Source organism: Phoxinus phoxinus (assembly GCF_949152265.1).
Source record: "Phoxinus phoxinus genome assembly, chromosome: 25".
Lineage (NCBI taxonomy): Eukaryota > Metazoa > Chordata > Actinopteri > Cypriniformes > Leuciscidae > Phoxinus > Phoxinus phoxinus.
In genome coordinates, this window is record NC_136900.1 from 21,986,234 (window position 1) to 22,009,225 (window position 22,992).

General features: G+C 37.1%; 3 protein-coding genes across 6 annotated transcripts in view; 1 reads left to right on the forward strand and 2 right to left on the reverse strand.

The window, feature by feature from the left end:
* The window catches only part of fbxo31 (F-box protein 31), a gene marked incomplete at its 5' end in the record, with an annotated part of 19,154 nt that extends 14,340 nt beyond the window's left edge, over positions 1 to 4,814 (forward strand). For both annotated transcript variants that reach the window (XM_079604497.1, XM_079604496.1), the window contains one exon: positions 1,489 to 4,814. In XM_079604497.1, the coding sequence (XP_079460623.1) occupies positions 1,489 to 1,711 (223 nt within the window). In that variant the 3' untranslated portion in view covers positions 1,712 to 4,814. The remainder of the gene's footprint in view (positions 1 to 1,488) is intronic.
* gse1a (Gse1 coiled-coil protein a) overlaps positions 1 to 22,992 on the reverse strand; it is a 188,507-nt gene that overhangs the window by 111,857 nt on the left and 53,658 nt on the right. The gene's annotated exons all lie outside the window — the stretch shown is intronic.
* On the reverse strand, positions 4,959 to 22,034 carry LOC306994141 (liver carboxylesterase-like). Of its 3 annotated transcripts, none has more exons than XM_079604492.1 (25): positions 21,866 to 22,034; positions 20,934 to 21,123; positions 20,698 to 20,836; positions 20,477 to 20,610; positions 18,463 to 18,616; positions 15,852 to 15,956; positions 15,661 to 15,759; positions 15,368 to 15,514; positions 15,165 to 15,242; positions 14,325 to 14,472; positions 14,072 to 14,221; positions 13,527 to 13,599; positions 13,226 to 13,386; positions 12,894 to 13,083; positions 12,674 to 12,815; positions 11,581 to 11,714; positions 10,496 to 10,649; positions 10,302 to 10,406; positions 10,112 to 10,213; positions 8,768 to 8,911; positions 8,228 to 8,305; positions 7,973 to 8,120; positions 5,748 to 5,897; positions 5,567 to 5,639; positions 4,959 to 5,473 (listed from the first exon to the last, which is right to left on the reverse strand). In XM_079604492.1, exons 1-25 carry the CDS (start codon positions 21,945 to 21,947, stop codon positions 5,290 to 5,292), a joined length of 3,264 nt encoding a protein of 1,087 aa, XP_079460618.1. In that variant the 5' UTR covers positions 21,948 to 22,034; the 3' UTR covers positions 4,959 to 5,289. The 3 variants fall into 3 exon arrangements, with proteins under 3 accessions (XP_079460618.1, XP_079460620.1, XP_079460619.1); XM_079604494.1 differs by having other exon boundaries at positions 21,794 to 21,956; XM_079604493.1 differs by lacking the exon at positions 21,866 to 22,034 and adding an exon at positions 21,668 to 21,722.

Here is a 22,992-nt window from a genome sequence, read left to right on the forward strand (position 1 = left end):
CAAAAATTTGATTAATTAATTGTTTAAGTATTATATTAAATAGAAAAATAATAGAAAATAGAAAATAAAATGTATTTAAAATGTTTTGGGTTTAATTAAATTTTAATATTATATTAATTAGTATATTATATTAATATTTTTTTAGATAATTATCTTTATTAATATATTACATATAAAATGTATTTAATGTATATTATGTAAGGAATAATTGACGACAGGCCGTTGAATTATTATAAAAATAATGCACACCCGAGGTGGTAATGCGGTCACGACGCGAAGCGGAGGAGTTACACCTCGGGTGTGCATTATTTTTATAATAATTCAACGGCCTGGAGTCAATTATTCCGCTTATACTACAGTTACCACACCTCGAAATATTGTTCAGATGATGTATTTCAAGACCTTTGTAAAGTTTTTGTCATTAAAACACTCTTGTATGTAGGACTAATTCCTTGCGCATCTAAACCCATGCTCCGTTGCTAATTCCAAAACGTCATTTTAGAGTTAGTAACGGAGGTTTGAGCCGCTGACAGCAGAGTAATGCTGGACACACTTAACGACTAGAAACATTCTCTGACTGTGAATGCAGCAGATTTTAAACACCGCTGTGAACACAGACTGAACGCGCTGAAAACGCGTGCATGATAGTCATGACTCATAAGTATCAAATTACATTCATAACCGGCCTTAGAGAGAAGCATGTGCGTCAATATTATTATTTATTTATTAATTCAATTCGTTTTAATTAATTCGTTCATTCTTTTTTTCTATTAGTGACAGTAGACTAGAAGACTAATAAATGAAACACAAAGCCCTTTTAACAAGTATAGGCCTATCAATTTTATTTATTTGTTATATTATCTTCAATAATTACGAAAACCCGTGCAACAGGACTATCAATTTATTTAAATATTCAGTTTAATTTTTTATTGATTATATAGGACATTGAAAATTGCAGATCAAGCGCATGGCCTGCAGTTTCTCTTGTTATGAATTGCATCCTATTGTCCGTTATTACAGTTGACTACGCGAAGTGATATGGAACTGTAATGAGGTCAAGACCTGCCGGAACTACTTTAGCCGTGCGGTTCCCTGAATATAATTGCACACCTCAGAACGTTCGTCAACCAATCAGATTCAAGCATTCAACGGCCCTGTAGTATAAATTATATTAAACTGTATATAAAATTGAGACATTAAAAATATTTTTTTTAAAGTAACATTTTTAACTTGTTCTTGATTTTACATTAAATGTATGTTTATTTGACAAATATAATTTGTGTGTATATATATATATATATATATATATATATATATATATATATAACATTAATATAAAGTACACTTGAAAATTATTTAAAATGTAAGAAATATAATTAATTTTATAAATACAAATTAATATTATTAATTTAATAATTATATGTATTAAATCAAGGCAATCATTTTAACTTGTTTAGTTCTAATCTGTATTTTGTTTGCTTCCTTCAGTTTTTATGGAACAGGCTTGATCGCCGGCCACGGCTTCACGAGTCCGGAGCGCACGCCGGGCCTGTTCATCCTGTTCGACGGCGACCGCTTCGGCTTCATCTGGCTGGAGCTCAAGTCCTTCAGTCTGTACAGCCGGCTGAGCGACCAGCTGCCCCACGCTCAGGCCCCCAGCATGCAGCTCTTCGAGGCCATGCTCCGCAACATGCAGTCGTGGACATCCTGATAGCCAACCTCACACTACTGTAGCCATCAGGCACACACTGGTATTACGCTCTCCGCCAGACACACACACACACACACACACAAACACACACCCGCTTGTTGCATCCGCACAGCTGTATTCACAGCCACACGCCCATACGGTTGTATTATATTAGGCCTTTCTTATCAGCTTTTTAATTAATTTATTTTTGTAACCTGGAAATGGCGCCGAAGACGACGACAATGTGAAAACTCACCCGTATACTCTGCTGAGCGTGCCTCTGATACCCTTCTTCAGACTCTAGATCCTGTGGTTTTGTGCTTTAGAAAAATACTTTAAGCGCTCGTCTTCACATCTGCGGTTGCTTTTAATCGATTTCATCCTAGTTTACTTCTTTCGGTTTCCTTTATCCGTAACATCCACCTTGTATTTACAACTGCTTTCATTTTTTCATTGAAAACGAACGACTTCCAGACGCTTTATCACTGCAGATATTGTCCATTGTATCACCCCATGTATGTATAACATTCAAGAAAACAGCCAGAATCTCTTTACTTTATCTTTATCACACTGTTAGAGCCACAAGCGAGTAGCTGATTGGTTATCCGCCAAATTTTACGACCATCTCATGTACTCACGATAGTGATTCTGTTCATCTAGCCGTGCGGCTCTCTTCCAAGTGCTCTTCCCTACGCAGACGTTTATCGGAGGACTATACTTTTGTATTTGACTGCAGCATTACTAGCAATTGAAAAAAAAAAAATCACTATAATGTAAAGTGAATATATATGTAAATGCATTGAAAATATTTAATCATTTATCAGTATATTTCAGCTTTGTTTTAGGGATGATTGTATATATGATCGATGAACTAATTTAAGTATTATCGCCTGTGTTTACAAGTTGAGTGATAATTGTTTTAAGTGGAATATTCTCCTAGAATTGGCCGTTTTTACGTGGACCGATATCGTACAACTATTGATTTTATTCCAAATAAGATGTAATTTAAGCTGTTTGGCTCATAACTATTTTAATCATATTTCAAAGCATTTGTGGAAACATGCCAATTTAATCAATCAAAATTGATCTCATGTACCTCCGTTTTTCAATTCCCAATGGATAACATCAAGTCCCGCCCCCTTTTTTCTTCTTGTTCAGTGTCCTGATTCTTTGATTCACGAATTGGTTTTATTCTAAATATGTAATTTTAGCTGTTTATGTTGGCTGCTTAGTATTCAAATTATATTTCAAATGGATTTGTGGAAACATATCCTTATTAATATATCAAAAAATGTCTTGTTTACTTCATTTTTGTTCAATTCCCAATGCATAAAATCATCTTCTGACTAGGGTTACAAAATTCCAGGAATTTTCAAAGTTCAAAACTTTCCATGGGAATTAATAGGGACACATCAACAAACAAACATCTTGCCTAAAACAACCAGATTTAATCCAAATTCAGTGTAATTTTTAACTTGCACATCCTTAAATCTCAATCACATGCACACAGCACACTACTTACTGTAGGGCTAATGAGGCCAAGGGAACTTTAATAGGTGACTTAAGTCCCTTTCACATGGAGATCCCGGAAAATACACGGATGATGTGTCCCGGGACCGTTTGATTTTGGTTCATTCACACTACCAGTGGTTTTCTGGAATCTGTGTGTGCGTTCACACACATCCCGTAAAGACACGTGACATCGATGTGACGTGTAATGTCTCTGCGGCGTCTTAAGTTTGCTTATGATCTGCGATTTCTCTCTCCACGCTTGTTTTTTTTTTGGGTTGTTCAGTGAAAATAGAACTCTCAAATAAATCCAAGTCAAAAATGTCATTTTTTAAAATTTTATTAGTTTGCATGCTTATGACCATACAACATGTTTGTATATGATACAGTTTGTATTAGGGGTGTAACGGTTCACAAACGTGACGGTTCGGTACGTACCTCGGTTTTTAAATCACGTTTCGGTGCAGCAGAGGGGAGAAAACTAAACATAAAATTACTTCTTTTATCTTTTTTTCATTCAATTATTATTTTTAATGTGTCTGTGTTTAAATAAATTCAATTATAATTAGTTTTCTTAAGGATAAAAAAAATCTATTTTAGCTAATGCTGTAAACTATATGGGGAGCCCTTACACATTACTATAATAATAAAGCTTACAATTAACAACAGAGCACAAATTATTAAATTCAGTTGATATTTTTAGATATAATAATCAACAAATTAAAAACAAAACAAAAAAAAACATGTAAATTGCACAAGGCAGGTTTTGCATTAACTTCTAAATCTAATTCTAAAGTTAATTTTCTACTCCCAAATCATTTTTTAAATATAATCATTTACACAGTGGCTGTCATAACTTGTTTTCATGACAAATTTATTTAAACGCACATAAAATAATCAAGACATTACTAACGGGTTAAGTAAATATAATGAATAGGCTAATATAGTGCATATTAGAAATGCTGTACGGTTCGGGACGAATACATGCACGGTTACACCCCGAGTTTGTATATATTACCACAAATGTTCAATTAATTCCCATTAAGTTTCGAACTTGGAACATCTCCAAAATTCTTCCCATGGAAAATTTCTGGAAATTTACGATAAAATTGCAACCCTAATTCTGCCCCCATTTATTTATCATTAAGTTTCCTGAGTAACAAATTGAATACGAATGCCGTGTTGACTTCAATTCAGACTTTCCCTCCAATTTTAATGACAATTTAAGAAAGCACTGTGCCTACAACTGCAACGTATACATTTGTGCAGTTGCAACTATTGATTTATTTTAAATATATATAATTTAAGCTGCTTTTACCCTATTCACTTCAATTTCTAAATTCCCAATGGATAAAATCAAATTCTGCCTGATTCTGAAATGTCCTGATTCACAAATGGGATGTGAATGCGGTTTCATGTTGACTTCAATTCCGGGTTTCCCTTCATTATTTCTATATAATGATAACTGAGCAAAGCTCTGTGCCTAAATCTGTAATTTATACATGTGTGCTGTTCTTTAATTTCCTTATTTTTAAGTTTGTAATTATATTGAAAGTTAAAACAAGTTGTCAATAAGTGTGATTATTTTATGTGTATTAAAAAGCTTCATTAGCGAGTCAAGTGTCCGGTACGGGTGATGTTAATCTGGTAATATGGAGAAAACATTTATTTATTTGGCAATATTGTCAATAGTTAATAGGATTATTGTCGTCTATGTAAATTCGCCAGTTAAAAGTCTCGAAGCGCAAATTCATGACTAGTTTGCATCTCGTTGCATTCACATTCAGGGAGGTTTGCAGCTTTAGCCTTCGTTTGTTCTCAATAAAATGGAGGAAAATCTTAAATGTTGTCCAGCTTTTATTTTAAGTGCAAAACAGATTAAAGTTAAAACTTACTTGGTCCGTTATACAGTTATTTATCAAATTATTTGTTCAAAATATAAAATGATTTAGCATCAAAATATACTCGGTGCTTATTTGATTTTCTCAGGTGAACTATTTAAATTCTTAAAATCACAGTCATTTTTTTGTGTTCATACATTCAAGTGCTTTGAGTTAATTTGAAGAGATAAAGAAATTATTTTAATTTTTTTACAGTTCTAAGTGCTCTCTTTTCTCTCGGCCTTGTCGCATTAGATCTGGAAGTGTCTTGGTCATGAACGCGAAGTGTTTTCCCTTCAGGTCTTTGCCGGATTTCTGTTCCAGTCCAATGCCGAGATACTCGGCCTCATCCTCATATTCAGGCCAGTGTGTCAGACCCGGACCATTCGGAGACCTGCCGATCCAAAAATAGACATATTAGAGTGTTAGAAACAATATACTTTGTTCTTTTACACACAGAGAGAGAAATTCAGGATGGATATTTTACCCAGTGTGAGCAAAGTTCCCCCAGTAGGCCATCACAGTCCTGCAAAGCTCTTCCTCTTCCTTTGTGAAATGAGCTAAAGGGATTGAACCGTTAAATTATGTTTTACTACTTATTTAAAACCCTTTCAGAAAATGTCAGTGTCGGTAAAGAATGCATTTGTTTTTGTAATCACGAGTCTTACCGGTTGCTTTGAGATGAGCTTTAGCAAAGCAGGTTCCCTGAATAAAGAAAAGTTCATCCCCATGGTCGACTCCAACAAAGCTGGGTCTTTTCTTCTGGATCATATTGGGAGGATGCTGGAACTCGTACAGGTAAACCGGCGCTCCTGAGGCTAAAATCACAACAGGGTTCCTTGGTTTTACACACATTTTTACTCAGAGTAGTTCACTGTGATTTTGGGGAGCAAAAGGATCATGTAAACATGCACAATAGACAAGTTATCTCTCTCTCTCTCTCTCTCTCTCTCTTTTAATATTTAATTATTAATATACTTTAATATGAATTTAACAAAATTGTTTTACTACGATGTAACAATGTTAATTTATTTTAATTTAAATATATTATATTTTCATGCATTCTGTAATGTTTAACATGAGAGCTTAAGTTTTTAAATTATATTGAATTAAAAATGTAAACAAATTAACACATAATTTATTAATTTAAATATTTGCATATTTTAACAATAAACTAAATAAAGCGGGGAAATTATATGAAAAGAAAAGATACCTGAGGTTTTAATGGCACACACATTCACACACTAACTGTCAAAAGTTTGGAAGATATGACGATTTTTTTATGTATTTGAAAAAAAGTCTCAAATAAACTGCATTTATTTGATTAAATTAGTTATATTGTGAAATATTATTACAATTTAAAATAACTCTTTTCTATACATTTTCTTTGCTATTACGCATCTCTTGAAAGAGAACAGAATCTCCTGATCAAAACACAGATGAAGAAGAAGCAGAAACATGTGACAGAAAATTTCCTATGCACATGTGAAAAAAAAACGCGATATCAAACATTAACCAGCATATAAATCAAAACTGCCTAATGTTACTGAATGACATGTCGACCCATGAAGCTTAAAAGGTGCCATGTGTAAAAATTGAGGTAAAAATGTCCAAAAAATGAGCTACACGCATCAAAAGAATGAGAAGAAATAAGGGCAATGATGTCATTAAAAAAATGTCAAGTTATAGTGCTGCAGAGATATCAACCTTAATTAGCATTAGCATTACTAGCCACGGCCCGACAGGTGTCGTAATACCAGTTTCGGCCATGGGAGGCGGTATGCGGGGCACATAACCACCAGCCAACCTGCAATACACGAATAACTCGCACGGCTTGTGGGCATAAGTTACTTGAACCTGATGTCTATCGTGTGGAAAGTACAGCCCACTACTTCATTTCAATTCAGGGAAGAGAGCGGAAGGATGGCTGAAGCCTTTGGCAAGAGACCCCTACAACCACCGCGCTCTGAAGCACAAATCAAATCAAATAAGAAAAGGACCGCTCGTCACGGTCCGGGCTCGAAAGCGCGGGGGGCGGCGAGCGAACTGCAGCGCATAGCCCTGTTTTACAACGTTCAGCACCCATTCTGACACGCCCGGGATCGCTCCCCATGCTTTCGCACGCATAGCTCGGGGCAGAATGGTCTCCGTGTTCTGAGCGCCGCACTGCGCGGGTTCGAGAAACTGAAACGGAGGTATCAACACGGCGCGCGCGCCCTCGTTGTCTGAAGAGTGCTGCTCGCTGACGACAGCAGCCGGCTGTTTCACATTCAATGACTCGGTCGTTAAGGACGGAGAACAATTTGTGGCGCGAACAGGTCATGTGTAGCCTACTGTATATCTTTCAACAGTGTTCGTGTTTTTTTTTACTATAGTAGAGATGATCGGTTCACGTGCGCTGTCTGATGTTTACTGCATCACTCGACATGGAGAGGTTGGGTAAAGTAATAATTACAAGAGCTTCACGGTTATCAGATACAAGCGTTCAACGGCCCTGTAGTATATATATATATATAAATAGTTATTTGTGTTTGCGCACGTGATATCAGGAAGCAATGTAATAACGTTACCTGTAATACACACATGATGGCAATGCGCAAATCGTGTGTGTGTGTGTGTCACAAATCATTATTGTTTCTTCAACTTATTAAAATATCTTACTTTACTGCAACTATCTGTTTCTGCTTCTTTATCATATTTATAGTGTGTGATTTATAAAATACCATATCCTACATCACATATTTTGATATGTGAGGTATACTGCCCCCATTTGGTATGGAATGTGGAGTATGACTTGATTTTTTTTGCCAGACAATTACACATGGCACCTTTAAAGCTTATACACAACTTCAATAGTTAAATATGAATAAATCAGTAAATTATTGCTTCTCACCGCTGTGGTATTTTGCCAGTTGGAGGGCGGGGATATTAAAAATCACGTCCCCCATCATCTCTCTAGAAATGTCTCTGATTTGAATGGGGTCGTTTGTGTCGCCCAGGTACTCGTTTGCCACCAGGTCAACGATCCATCGATCCCTGGGCTGAAGAGAATTGAGTTCAAAGCACAGAATTAAAAAAAAAAAAGTGAAGAAAGATTTGAACTATTAACTGAAAGCATAATATTATATCATGTAAATGTGCATCTTACGTCAGGATAATTCAGGGTCAAGGCTTTTGTGGCTTGCTCTTTATCCATCCCATCAACCCATCCAGGCCCGAAAAAATACTAAGGCGAAAAACATTCAACTTTATGTATAAAAAAATAAAACCCAAAATATGAATATATTATAAATGCATCTGAGATTTTTGTATGCGTGTTGATTTCATACAGTTGATACCTTTTAAACTTTCAAACAGAAATACAGCAGCATAAAAGGGGAACTTTACGGTTAAAAAAAAGGCATTTATCAACATTTATTCATTTATTCCAATTGATGTAATCTGAACTATCCCCGTCTAAAACTACTTAAGAATTTCAGCCTTTGAATAACACTTTTTGTTCCATTTATGATGTTTAAAATAAAATAAAAAAGTCAAATTGAAGTAAATCACACCAGGAGAAAGATACACATGCATACAAAAATAAAAAACTACTATCCTGTGGATACTAAAGCATGTTCTGTCGCTTTCTTTATTGAAATAATACATTGTGACATTGAATATAATAATAAATGTAATATTTACTCACTGTGGCCAGTACATAGCCAAACTCATCACCAGTAATACCAGTGATGAGAGGAACTTTACTGAACTCTTGTTTCCGGATGATCTCCTCTACAGGCTTGGGAAGGAAGTGAGAATCCACAGCAACACTGAAGTGCATCATCTCGAACTATGAACACAGTTGCAGTTTATAGTTTTGAGTATTTCAGTTTATCATAATTGCTTGTCAGTATATTTGGTAGTACACCTCAAACCATATTTCAAAGTCAATAGAATTATGAAATTAGATATAAAGATGTATTTAAAGAGAGCCGTGTCGAGCACTTTTATCATGGATAGATATAGATGCACTTTTATCATGGATAGATGCACTTTTATCATGGATAGATATAGATGCACTTTTATCATGGATAGATATAGATGCACTTTTATCATGGATAGATGCACTTTTATCATGGATAGATGCACTTTTATCATGGATAGATGCACTTTTATCATGGATAGATGCACTTTTATCATGGATAGATGCACTTTTATCATGGATAGATATAGATGCACTTTTATCATGGATAGATATAGATGCACTTTTATCATGGATAGATATAGATGCACTTTTATCATGGATAGATATAGATGCACTTTTATCATGGATAGATATAGATGCACTTTTATCATGGATAGATGCACTTTTATCATGGATAGATGCACTTTTATCATGGATAGATATAGATGCACTTTTATCATGGATAGATGCACTTTTATCATGGATAGATATAGATGCACTTTTATCATGGATAGATGCACTTTTATCATGGATAGATGCACTTTTATCATGGATAGATGCACTTTTATCATGGATAGATATAGATGCACTTTTATCATGATAGATGCACTTTTATCATGGATAGATGTGTAACCCCTCCACCCGGGTCCTTCTCACCCCGCTCCGTGCGGGTCTCCGGCATGAGAGTCAGGCACTCTAACAAGGAGGCTTACTCGCACAGCAACTACTAGCTGGCCTCCGTTACACTTGCACTTTTATCATGGATAGATGCACTTTTATCATGGATAGATATGGATGCACTTTTATCATGGATAGATATGGATGCACTTTTATCATGGATAGATATGGATGCACTTTTATCATGGATAGATGCACTTTTATGGACTTCAAAGCAGAAAATGGCATTCACATTATAAAGCTTGGAAGAGCCAGGGTATTTTTTTATATATAACTCCAATTGTATTCGTCTGAAAGAGGAATGTCACATATACCTAGGATAGCTTGAGGGCGAGTAAATCATGGGGTAATTTAAATTTTTGGGTGAACTATCCCTTTAATGGCTTATTTTTATGAAAAATCTCACACCTTTTTGGAATATTCCAGAGCTTCCTCCTCAGACCAGCCCATGATGCAGTCCACGATCTCTGATGAACTGCTTCTGTCACAGTTGCATGATTTGGCTGCAGTCTGCAATGATCATCAACATGAGGACTTAAGAAGACTTTTAAATAACAAGATGATGAAAATATAAGAAGGTTATGAAAGGAAATGATACCTGGGCTATCAGAAAAGGATTAGCCATCACTAAACCGTGCCAAAAGGCAGTCCCGCTTTCTGCAATGGCTCGATGAAACAGACCAGAAGCCAACGGTGAAAGAATCTTCAAGACATAATGACACAGAAAGTGACTTATATACAATCTTTACAGCTGAATTATGGTTTCTACAGTTATTAGATAAAGATGCACACCAGCGTGGACACACTGACTCCTCCAGCAGACTCTCCAAAGATGGTCACTGATCCAGGATCTCCACCGAAGCTGTGGATGTTCTCCTGAACCCACTGAAGCGCAGCCACCTGGTCCAGAAGACCATAGTTTCCTGGCGCATGTTCATCTCCTGTGCTGCAAAAAGAAAAGGTAATTAAACAGAAAAATGTATTCACATAATAGGGCTTAAATCAAGCCAAAATTAAATAATGATGAAATTTCGTCAATAATTTTGGCCCTTCAGAACTTTTTCGCTAATTAAATTTGTCACTGTTTCGTGGAGAAATATTCAATGATTTTGGCCAAATCTTTTCAGTTTCAGAAATTTCAGAGCATCACTAATACGCACAGTGCACAAAAACATAAATCAATTGTAATGCCAAGTTACAAGCATTAATTGCAATCATTTAATGGCATTAAACATTTCATTCATTCTTAAATTTAACAAATTAACTTTGGTAGCCATAACCCTAATGTATTGATGTGATTATTATTATTTTATTTATTTTTAATTACTAATACCTATAACTTTTGTTTCTTTATTAAAAAAATGATTTTATTGTAGTTAACGTACACATTTGAAAATGACAATTTATTTACAAAAAAAACAATAACAATATTACGGCTATTGAAATGAAAAAAGCATTAAAAGAATCTTTGACAATACAAATTGAATCCAGATTTGATTAACTTGTACCTACTTGTAGTAAAAATCCAAGAAATGTAATTAATTAATACAGAATTATTTTCCGATTGTTTATTTTAATAATTACAAAGCATCTGATGTAATAAATGTAACATGAAGTGACTATGCTTTTATGCTTGAACTGCCATAATAATTAAAAAATTCATGAAAATATTATGAATTGTACCAAAGACCAATTTTCAGATTTCATTATGCACTGCATCATTAATTTTTTTAAGAATCACACTTGAATCAAATTTCTGTCAGAGCAAATATTCGCACCTCATAATAATAAATTAAAATTGGTGATCTTTCCACTTTCATTAAGCATTTCATATGATCCAGGGAATCTGCAGCTGTGAAATAATTGATGGCACCAACCTGAAGAATCCCAGCAGTCCCAATCTGTACTGAATCAGCACCACGACCACATCCTGATACGCTGACAGAACGGAGCCGTCGTACACTGAAGCTGAACCGAGAGAAAGTCCTCCACCATGAATCCAAACCATGACCTAGGAGACACGTGGAAACATTCTCGATGTAATTTCTATGAGGACGTTCAATCCTAAATAATCCTAAATCCTTAAATACCTTGGTATCATTTTAGATTCTAATTTAACTTTTAAAAAACATGTTAAAAAGGTGTCTAATACCCTCAAATATAATATGGCTAACTTTAGACACATAAGGCCATACTTAACCATAGAGGCAGCCAAACTTTTTATGCATGCCATGATTTTTTCCCACATATCATTTTGTTTTACAAGCTGGTCCCAAGCAAATGTGACAACTCTTAAACCAATAGAAACTCTTTATAAGCAAACTTTAAAATTTTTAGATCAAAAACCTATCGGCTATCACCACTGCAATATCATTACTAAATATCATTTATTTAATTTTGACAGTTTCTTACATTACATAGATGCCTGTCTTATTTTCAAAATTTTACATGGGCTTGCACCTCCACCACTGGGTGGATTTATACAACAGAAGAACAGCAGTGGCAGGGCAACTAGGGCAGCTACCAGGGGAGACTGTGTTGTACCGTATAGACGTAGTAAGTTTGGCCAAACAGTCTTCTCAGTACGGGCTTCAAATTATTGGAACTGTCTACCTACTAAACTCAGAGAGAGCACCAGCTATTTCTCATTTAAATGTACACTTAAGAAATGGATTAAAAACACTCAAAACTGCAATCATCAATAGTTAGGTTTACCTTATCTTAGGTACTGCCCCTTTTTGTATTGTTCTTATTATTATCTATTTATTTTCTTCATTTGTTTTCTGTTTTTCATGTATTCTTTTTGTACTATGATGCTGTGTTGATCTGCCAAGGGACTACAGATGAAAATTAGCCCTCTGGCTAACTCTGGTGCATTTACATTTTGAGTGTAAACAAAAAATGTTGATTGATGTGCATTGTCCCTTTTAAATAAACAATAAAAAAATAAAAAGCTGTTGTTGAGCTTACTGGCAACTTGGCGTCTTCTTCACCAGGTTTGACTGGAGTGTAGATGTTGAGATACAAGCAGTCCTCTGAGACCTCAGGAATCTCCACATCCATAGAGAGAAACGCCAGCTCAACGACGCTCGCTTGCCTGTCCTGAATGCACCTAAAGAAACAGCGGTACATGAGATTCTGGAAATGTCTAAACACATTTGAATTGAAATACGGTTGTGTGGCATCTCACATTGGTGGCTGTTTGGTTGCATCTCTCACTCCTTGCCATTTCTCTGCAGGCTGGGGCCGAGCCAGTCTCAGGGACCCCACTGGGGGCCTGGCAAACGGTACACTTAGATAGCTATTGATGACAGTTTCCTTGCCCTTCACAGTCAGGAAGGAACCTCTTAAAGATCCGAATTGTGTTTGCACTACAGGTCCTGTCAAGAAAACCAATAATAATATAATATAAAGATTTTATATAGTTTGCATAAGGCAAAAAAAGATCCAATTTGACTTGCATTAAGCAAATAAATTATGGTTTTATGACAACAAAAATAAATTCTGAAATTGATAACTTGCCTTCATTCCACTCTTTTATAATCTGTGGGAGTTTTTGTGTCATGAAAGTAAAGTGTTGTCCCTTAATGTTTTTGCCAGGTTTCTGTTCCAGTCCAATGCCGAGATACTCCGCCTCAGCTCCATATTCAGGCCACTTTGTGAGACCCGGACCATTCGGAGACCTGAAAAGGGGTTTTAAAATATAGTTTAAAATACTACTAAAATTCATTCTTTTTCTTTTTTTTCAGACAGGAATGTTGTTCCGGTATCAACAAAATATGTTGACGTAAGGACGCGTCTAACTTGACAAAATCTCACTTACCCAGTGCGAGCAAAGTTCCCCCAGTAAGCCATTATAGTTCTACAAAGTTCATTTTCATCTTCCGAGAATTCATCTGAATTAAAATCAGGAAGAAATACGTCAAATAGGAAAAACTAAGAGAGACACTGTATTGATCGTCACTACCTATAAAATCCTTACTTTGACAACTGTTGTGGTTAATGATATCAATGAGACTAACGTTTGAGATCTGAGTGTAGTCACATTTCAAGTTTTTCAGCAAATTTTCACTGTCGAAATCCAGTCATTTCAACAGTAATACACGTAATTGGAAATTGAGTGAGGCCGAAAGTTTTCCCCACGCAGATTTCCCAACGTGCTAAAGCAAATTCACTGTGTTGACCAACAGAATGCTGCTTGGTCTGAAAGTTACTTCTCTGTGAGCTGTGCTTCATACATCGCTACACTGCTGATAATATACAATGGACCATTTTTTTTGTAACATTTTGTGAAAGTTTGCTAATGTGACCGTACTTCTAAAACACTAAATCCATTTGTTATATATCCTAATATTATTCAGGTTGTACCTTCCAGCTTTATAAGTCCATCTGCAAAGCAAAAACCAAAAACAAATGCAATTTCATCTGCATGGTCACTTCCAACAAAACTGGGTCTTTTCTTTTGAAGTGTACTGGGAGCATGCTGGAATTCATACACGTATACTGGTGCACCAGCATCTAGAAATAGATGAAATTGATCATTGTTGTTGTGTATCACTCAAACAGCATTCTACAAATTGAACACAGTCATACTTCTACAGCACATTGAACAAACTCTAACCTCTGTGGAAATTTGCTACTTTGCGAGCTGGGATGTTGAACATAAAGTCTCCGAACATCTCTCGAAAACCATCTCGGATTTTGATCCTGTCAGTGGATGTGCCCAGATACTCATTTAAAACAAGCTCAAGAATTGACTGGTCTTGAAGCTAAAGGGGATACAAAATAGACCAGAAATATTATACAAAAGGTATGTCTAACAGGTAAATATACAGAAATGTAATAATTAAACACTGCGCAGTCACTGCATACATTATAAATTCAGTATAGATTAATCCTTATTAAAACTACGAAAGTTATTCAGTCAAGAGCAGTGAGTCATTTTCTCTTTGATGTACATTATTGACAGACAGCAGCAGGTTTATTAGGCTAATAAACGATCCCGAACCCATCTGTGTCTGTGTCCACACTCTCTACCACCACCCACGAACATACACAACACAACACAGAGAAGCAGCAGCGGTGCTAGAGACCAGTAAGTGCGCAGAGAGAAAGAGGGTTACATATTTGGTGCCGTGACCCAGATGGGAGTGAGGTTTAGGGGGGGTGAGTGTAACGGAGGCCAGCTAGTAGTCGCTGTGCGAGTAAACCTCACTCCTCTGATGCCAATAGGCTCTCTAGCAAAAGATGCTAGAGGCTGCAGTCTTTAGCTTCCTTGTTAGAGTGCCTGACTCCCACGCTGGCGAGCCGGGTTCGAGGCCCGCGCAGAGCGGGGCGTATAGGACCCGGGTGAAGGGGTTACATAAAACATGTAATCAGTTACTCCCCAGCACTGTATTTATATACACACATACATTATATATATAATGTACAACTGAAGATATAAGTAATATTCTCTTACATCTTGATTCAACATCTTCAAAAATGGCACAATCTGCTCTAAGTCCATCCCATCTGTCCATCCTGAAGGTGAAAAGAACTATGGAAAAACAGTTGCTAAATATTAAAGTAATGTCAAATTCTGACTGAAGTTCTAATTTTTGGGGGAATTTTTCTCATGTTTGTATTTTTTTACACATAAAAAGTGAAAAGGTCTGTCTTTACATTAGGCAGTATATATCCACACTCATCATTAGTGATTCCGGTGATCAGAGGCACTTTATTAAACTGGTGGGATTGAAGAAGATCTGCTGCAGGTTTTGGAAGGAAATTGCCATCCGTTGTCACTCCAAAACGAAGCATTGGATGTTCCTGTTTTAAAAGACAAACATATGCAAACACATCATTTAGTACACAGGAGGCAAACAATATAGTACATATATTGTTCACATATATGTGTGTGTGTGTGTGTGTTCACATAGATTCTATGAGAAATTCCAGTATTTAGACAGACAGACCATAGCCATTTTCAAGATGTCTTCTTCTGTCAGCTGCATCACACAGTCAACAATCTTCTTTGTGCTGGAAATATCACAGCCAGATACACTTCCTACAGCCTAGAGAGAAACAAATGATATTTACATTCATTCATATTTACTACAGAAAGTTCTAAATGAATTTGTTTAGAAATTGAACCGGTGTAACTGACCTGAGCTAATGCAAGAGGGTTGGGACTCATTATAGCATCCATTGCTGCTGTACCGCTCTCTGCGATAGCATGATGAAAGAGGTTTGCAGATAATGGTGAAAGAACCTATGAAAAAATGTAAATGGTTCAGTGACACTGTCACATTTTGCCTTATTTTTGGTTTCGTTTTCATATTGGACTTTTAGTTTGCTTCTCCTTTTTCGTATGTTCCCACTCATTAGTTACCTTGGTTTTTGATTAGTTCTCACATCTATTTGATATTGAGTTTGCAATCTTGTGTGTATTATACCCTGTTTCAATTTTTCATTGTCTGGTGTTGTTTGAGTTTAAGTACACACTGTTACTTTGAAACTCTCTTTCGTTGTTTAATTAAAGTTACTCTTCAAACTGATACCTTTCTCTTTGACACCCTTTGTGGACCAGATTGTGACAGAACACCAGACCAACTGGTGGAATGGAAAGGACTATGGATCAAGCAGAAAAGTGTATCGCCCTTGCCTGTAAATGAGTACCAAAAGTGAGTAGAAACTATTCTACTCACTTTTGTCAGCTCGCCCAGTGCTCTCAGTTTGATGATGTGACTCTAAATTCACTTTACTGGATTGGAGCTAATTATTATTCCCCATTGGGCCTACCAGATATGACCAGAGAAACCTGGAGAGAAGCCATCCTCAGGTCTCTCAGACACAGAGCCCACGTCCTCCGGGTGCCAGAGCCGGTCTTCCACCACTAATCCCAGGCAGTCCCAAGTCTGTTTTTCCCCCCAGCTCAATGTATGCATCGCCGCTGAAGATGAGCACACCCATCCTCCCTCTCCTGCTGAAGCCAGTCAGTCCTTTGGCCCCGCCTCCGCTGGCTCCCTTTAGTCCCTCGTATCCTCCTCTGTTGACTCTACCCTGCAGTTTAGATCCGCCTAGGGATTTCCGGTCAACAGTGGCGAGTGGATTCCCTGGCTGCGCCTCGTGCCGCCGAGTCTTTTACTCCACCTTGGCCCGTAGACCAGTCGCCTCCACCTTGGCTGTTCGCTTGGGATACACCGATATATTTGCCAATAAATCTAAATCCAATTTTTTATTTAATTTTTGAGAGCCTGATTACAAAAACAAAAGTCTCACCCTTAAAAGCCATGTCCCAATCACCTCAACATAAATCAAACATATACTGTACAGTAGCCAATTTGAACCAGTATAAGTTTTAAAATTAAATTAGATTCCTGCCTGTGTTTCCTCTGTCTCTGGTCATGGACTCTTAATTTAAAAGTTATGCATTTCCAGTGTTACTTTGTTCACCTCATGTTTCCCTGCTGCTCTGTTCCCTTGTTTGTTGCCATGGACACTCATTTTACTACACCCATCTTCTTATCAGTTTCCATAGTAACTCATTAGTTCATTGGTTCTACTCAGCATTTATAGCCATGTTTCTCACTAGTTTGTTTGTCAGTCCTAATATTTTCAGTCTCTGGATAATCGTTTCCTCCTGTCCCATGTATCGTTGTTTGCTCCAGTTACCTTGTTTGGTTGGACTGGTTTTCCGCCCTAGCCTCTTGAACCTAAGGTGTCGTCTGGTCTCACCATCTCCTTGACTGAGCCTGGGCCTCCAGTTCTCCAGGGTCCACCATTGGCTGTTGGACCGCTAACTCCACTCAGGGTCCTCCCACCATAGATTCCATCATGGGGATTTTCAGTCTCGTCTGCCCTGATGTGGTAGTTTTCTGCTCCTCCATGGGGGTTGTCAGTCCCGCTGCAGTGGTCTTCTGCTCTGCCATGGAAGTCCGAATTTAAATGTAAAAAAAAAATTACGGCACCAGGAGTCACTTCCAGAGGGGGGAGTACTGTCATGTTTTGCCTTTGTTTTGTTTTTTTGTTTTTTTATTAGACTACTTTACGTCCTGATATAATAAAAATAAAAAAAGCCTTATTAAATGAAAAAAAAAACTTTTGAAGTTGTTTGGCATAATCTTTTATTATTATTTTTGTGAAGCAGTGAGAAGATCAGCTGTCAACCTCTACTCATGCTCCTCCTGCCAGCAAGCTCAAGTCTACTTCAACTGCCAGTCACTGAACTGGGGAGGGTCAAGCTCAACTCAAAAGACACCATTAACGCCAAATTTTCACCAAGGAAGCATGGTATCACCTGCACAATCACCTACTATAAGTTGGGCTTTTAAAAGAAAATACACTACATTATATCAATCTGCCCATCCTCGTGAACTTTTAGGAAGTGTACCAACATTGTGCTTTTTTTTTTACACAAACACCTCCCAGCTGAATACAACACTAGCTTTTAAATCCATCAAACCTCCTCTTCTTTGTGGCTACATTCTGCCTAGTCTCAGCCTCAGATGTCACGCCCACGTACAGTTGGCTGAACGTCTTATGCATATGGCACACTTTTCTGGAAACACTTCAGGAGTTTCGAAGTCGCGATCTGATTGGCTGAATTCTAAAGGATGTCCGGGAGACGTGTGTCGCATTTTTTATTGGTCCGAAAAGTTAAAAAAAAAAGTTTTAAAGTTAAATTTTAAGTGTAATTAAATTAAAACTTAAAATTATATTTTCAACAAAGCCAATATTACAGAAATATATATATATATTAAATTATAAATCCTTACATGTAAAGACACACTGACTCCTCCAGCAGACTCTCCACAGATGGTAACTAATCCAGGGTCGCCCCCAAAGCTGTGGATGTTCTCCTGGACCCAATGAAGCGCAGCCACCTGGTCCAGAAGACCATAGTTTCCTGGCGCATGTTCATCTCCTGTGCTAAAGGGCAGAATATCGTCATACAACTCCATCAGACCTTAGACATCAATTCAACTGAATCAATTACTGTACACTAATCAGAGATTTTAAAAGCATCACAAACATGAACTAATAGGACTTTACAGCCATTCAAACAGTCTCATGAATGCATAGCATGGCCTTGTGAATGCAAACCAAACTTAAACCTTAATAATGCTCGATATGTCATCTTTTAATGTAACTCTAAAACCTGGACAGGTAAAACGAGAAAAAGTGCAGCAATATTGCAAGGCTCATGATTGCGACCAAATGGTTGCATTTTTCGACCTTAATTTTTCCTGCTGGTGCGGAAAAAAATAGTTAGAGTTCGCACTGGTGCCACCACCATTCTGGCCAACTGATAAGAGCTGCCATTTCTGTTGAGAAACATCAGACGGCAAACTAAATGAAAGTGAAACGAAACAGTGATACTCATTTGAGCTACGGGATGGTACTCTTTTAAAACAATTAAAATTGCTGTTCTCTGCCACAAGAATCCACTCTTCAGAAGGATGACTGTAATGACCGATCCGTGTCACAACTGCTCGGCTCTGAAGCAAAGTATGAATTAGAAGCGCATGCCGGCCGTATTTATACCTGTATGACCAGGTAGGAGTTGCTCGGCATGCAAATCTCATTGGCCAATGTCCATTGGCTAGTTTAGTTACAACTTCAAGGTGATTGGGCTCCCAGGCGAGACCCCAATACATCAGTATCGACGTAACGTTGAATGTGACTGCCTAAATGGGAACTGCACTTATTAATGCAAAACAATAATAATTTTATGATTATCTCATACTCAAAAATCCTATTTTTATCCTAGTTGTATTATATAGACAAAATATACGGTATGACCTTTCTATCATTGGTTTCTTCATGAGTTAAGGGATAATGTACATCCAGCCTGTTACGTTATAATACATTATAATGTACAAAACAATCATCCTGCCAACAAGACGAGTAGTCATTTTCAATACAGTCGCTGAGTGGACGCAAGTTGGCACCAGTCATGGTTGTTATACAGCGTTGTTATTGACGACAGTCATAATCAGAAAATATCAAACCTCAGAATGTTTCCAGCTGTTTTAACTCAAGAGAAAAGTGTACGCATGCTGATTGTGATATGTTAAAATATGCATTTTAAGTAATCAATTAATCTTTCTATCTCTCTCTCTCTCTCTCTCTCTCTCTCGTAGACACATTAAGAGAGAGAAAAGCTGAATATACAACGAAAAGATTGATAAAAGTAAAATGTAGTGCTAGGTTTGAAGGTTATTTTTTAACAGGCTGGCAATTCAAAGGAACGATGCAGCTACACTACAGTATAATAGATAGCTGTGTGAGTTAATGTGACTAACCCTCTTTGTGGATGTGTCTAATAAAATGTGATGTTGTCATTCTGGTGTCTTTAATCGTTTTCTACACATCCTGACATGGTAATAAATCAATGAGAAAATATGGCATGATGGCTCCCGTCATATTTCATGGGACATGAGTTTATGCGAGCATATGTAATCGAATTCTATGATAAGTGTCCGTCCGATCTACCACATCGCGTATAAAATATATAGGCCTATGTGAAACCGATATTATAAAACCATTCAAATTAAACACAAATCTCCTCCAAAGAGGAGAGTAGAAAATGAGATCTAAATAGCAAGAAAATCAGCGCAAAAGGGGGAACAGGTGTGAGATGATGAGTGAGGGCAAACGCTGATTGAGATAGTGGACAGCTGTGCGAGGAGGAGAATGAAAACAAGTAGAGGAATCAAACTTGACTCCTGACAGTTGCTAGCATGTTTTAGATTTAACAGAAACTATTTTGGATTTTGTTTGAATTACCTGAAAAATCCAAGTAGTCCAAGCCTGTATTGAATCAGGACCACAACTATATCTTGATAGGCAGCCAAAACATGTCCATCAACTATGGACGCAGAGGCCATCGTCAAACCTCCACCATGGATCCAAACCATAACCTTAAGCGACATTAAAATACTATTAAAATGCATAAAATACATATAATATTAAAATACATAAACATCAACCAAATCATTCACACTTACAGGCAACTTGTCATTAGCTACAGGTTTAGAAGGTGTGTAGACGTTGAGGTAAAGACAGTCCTCTGCTGAATCAGGAACCTCTATATTCATAGATATATTGCCCACCAAGTCTTCAAGTATCTGCTTATCCTGCAGACACCTGGGACAGACACAGAGTAACACAAGTGATCTCCAGTGTAAAATCTAGGACCTGAAGCAAAGGCATTGATCTACAGGTAGATTTGATTTATTCTCACATGAGCGGCTGTTTTGTAGCATCTCTCACTCCGACCCATTTCTCTGCAGGTTGGGGTGGAGCGAGTCTCAATGAACCCACGGGCGGCTTGGCGAACGGTATGCCCAGGTAAGAATGGACGACTGTGTCCTTTCCTTTTGCTTTCATGTGTGATCCTTTCAGGGCCCCAGATTTGGTTTGCAGGACAGGTCCTGTGTAATTCATTAAAAATATATTTTTTAAATGAATTACTTTTAAAATGAATTGGCTTAATTTCCTAAATAATCCCTCTTCACTTTGGAATATTATCCCTAATCATATTTTCTCTAAAATTGGTGGCCTGAATTTCCTCCTACTTTGTAAATATGTTACAAAGATCCCAGTCAAACCTTCTAATTTCTATAAACAGGTGCTCTTCGCATGGTCCCTAATATACAAACTTTTCTCCACACAGATATTACTAATGGAAAAATTATCTACAAGAATAAATCACTTTTATACTATTTTATACAATTATACTATGTCTAAACTGCCCATTAAATTGTCAAACTTCCAAGTGCTTTTAGCCCGCAGGCATTTAATTTATAAAAACAATTTTAGTCTCCACAGTTATTTATTTGGAATAACCCAGTGTTTCCAGATTGATTTAATGATATTATTTTGGTTTGTAAACACACGGTAATTTGCGTTCTTATTCTGAATTCCTAACTAAATATTATTATTGTCACCCCAGACCCCACACACACTACCTCTTACCGTTTAGTAAACTATTTAACATGCGTTCTAGCGGCGTCATCTGTGCGCATACATGTCCGATAACTTTGACGTTAAACCCGTGAAAACACGATTGCTTCAACGCTTGTGTAAATGCCGTTATCTTACCTTGACAAGAAAACAGTTAGCTTACTGTTGTGCAAGTAAACGCACTCATTATGACACATTAATCTGATTTACCATCCTCTTTTTTCACAGTGTTTTGAAGAGTCAGTGTGATCAGCATGCAGAGTGAAAACACGACGGACTCCCTCATCGCCATGCCGTGATCAGTCAGTCCGGCTGCAGAATGAGAATGAGCGTTCACAAGCACCGTTACACAACTGCGTGATCTGGCCACAATTTGAACTTTGCATTGGGAACTGTGGTTGCCAGATTTTAAAAAAAAGCCACGATTTTAAACTGAAGCGATACATTGAAGAACTGTTCCTAAATATTACAATTAAATGTAATATTTTTATCTTCAGCTCTTTGAGGATCAGTATTCAAATACACAAATTTGTGTTGCTAATTATTTGAAGCCTATTATTTTGTATTGTAGTTAATAATAAGGAATTGCTTTGTAACAAAAAAAGAATATATGGCAGTTGTTGTCAACCAGGGGACCCAGGGCCCACTAGGCAAACTCCAATGTGGCCTCAAAATGATTTAAAACAACTTTTATCTAAACAGACATTCATGAGAGAATTGGACATTCTGCAACTGCATTCAAAGCTGCGACAAAAATTCTGGCTTGCTTCTGCAAACTCCATTGTGAGGATATTTGTGTCCTCCAGATGTGTGACATGTAGAAAGGCTGTAGAGCAGAGGATGTCAGAGCTGCCACATTACAGAATAATACCAGATCAACCTCCCTTTACCAATGTGGGGGTGACTACTTTGGACAGTTTGAAGTCAGACAAGGTACACGTAGAAGTAATGAGAAAAGATATGGTGTAGGCCTATTGTTTACCTTCCTGACAACAAGAGCTGTGCATATTGAAGTTGCACATACACTAGACACAGGCCCCGTTTACACGTAGCCTACATGGTTATTTTGAAAAACTGAGACATTTCGATTTTATTTACTTTATTAATCCCCCAGGGGTAAATTTATAAATTTATTTCCCTTCGTTTGTGCCCTTCGTTTACACGCAAACGGAGAATTCTCCTCTGAAAACTATTCTTTCTAAAAACTCCGGCCAGAGTGGAGATTTTGGAAAACTTAGTTTGCACATTTGCATGTAAACGGAGAAAAACTGAGTTTTAGGCAGCGACGTCACAGTATGAGACTATTTTCGGGATTCTGATTGGCTAACGTGGGCTTG

Coding starts and splice junctions, on each gene's coding strand:
- LOC306994141 (XM_079604492.1), bottom strand. CDS start 21,947: ATGGCGATGAGGGAGTCCGTCGTGTTTTCACTCTGCATGCTGATCACA. Junction 15,760..15,851: donor ACCCTCTTGCATTAGCTCAG/GTCAGTTACACC, acceptor GTTTCTCTCTAG/GCTGTAGGAAGTGTATCTGG. Junction 12,816..12,893: donor GCAACCAAACAGCCACCAAT/GTGAGATGCCAC, acceptor CTGTTTCTTTAG/GTGCATTCAGGACAGGCAAG.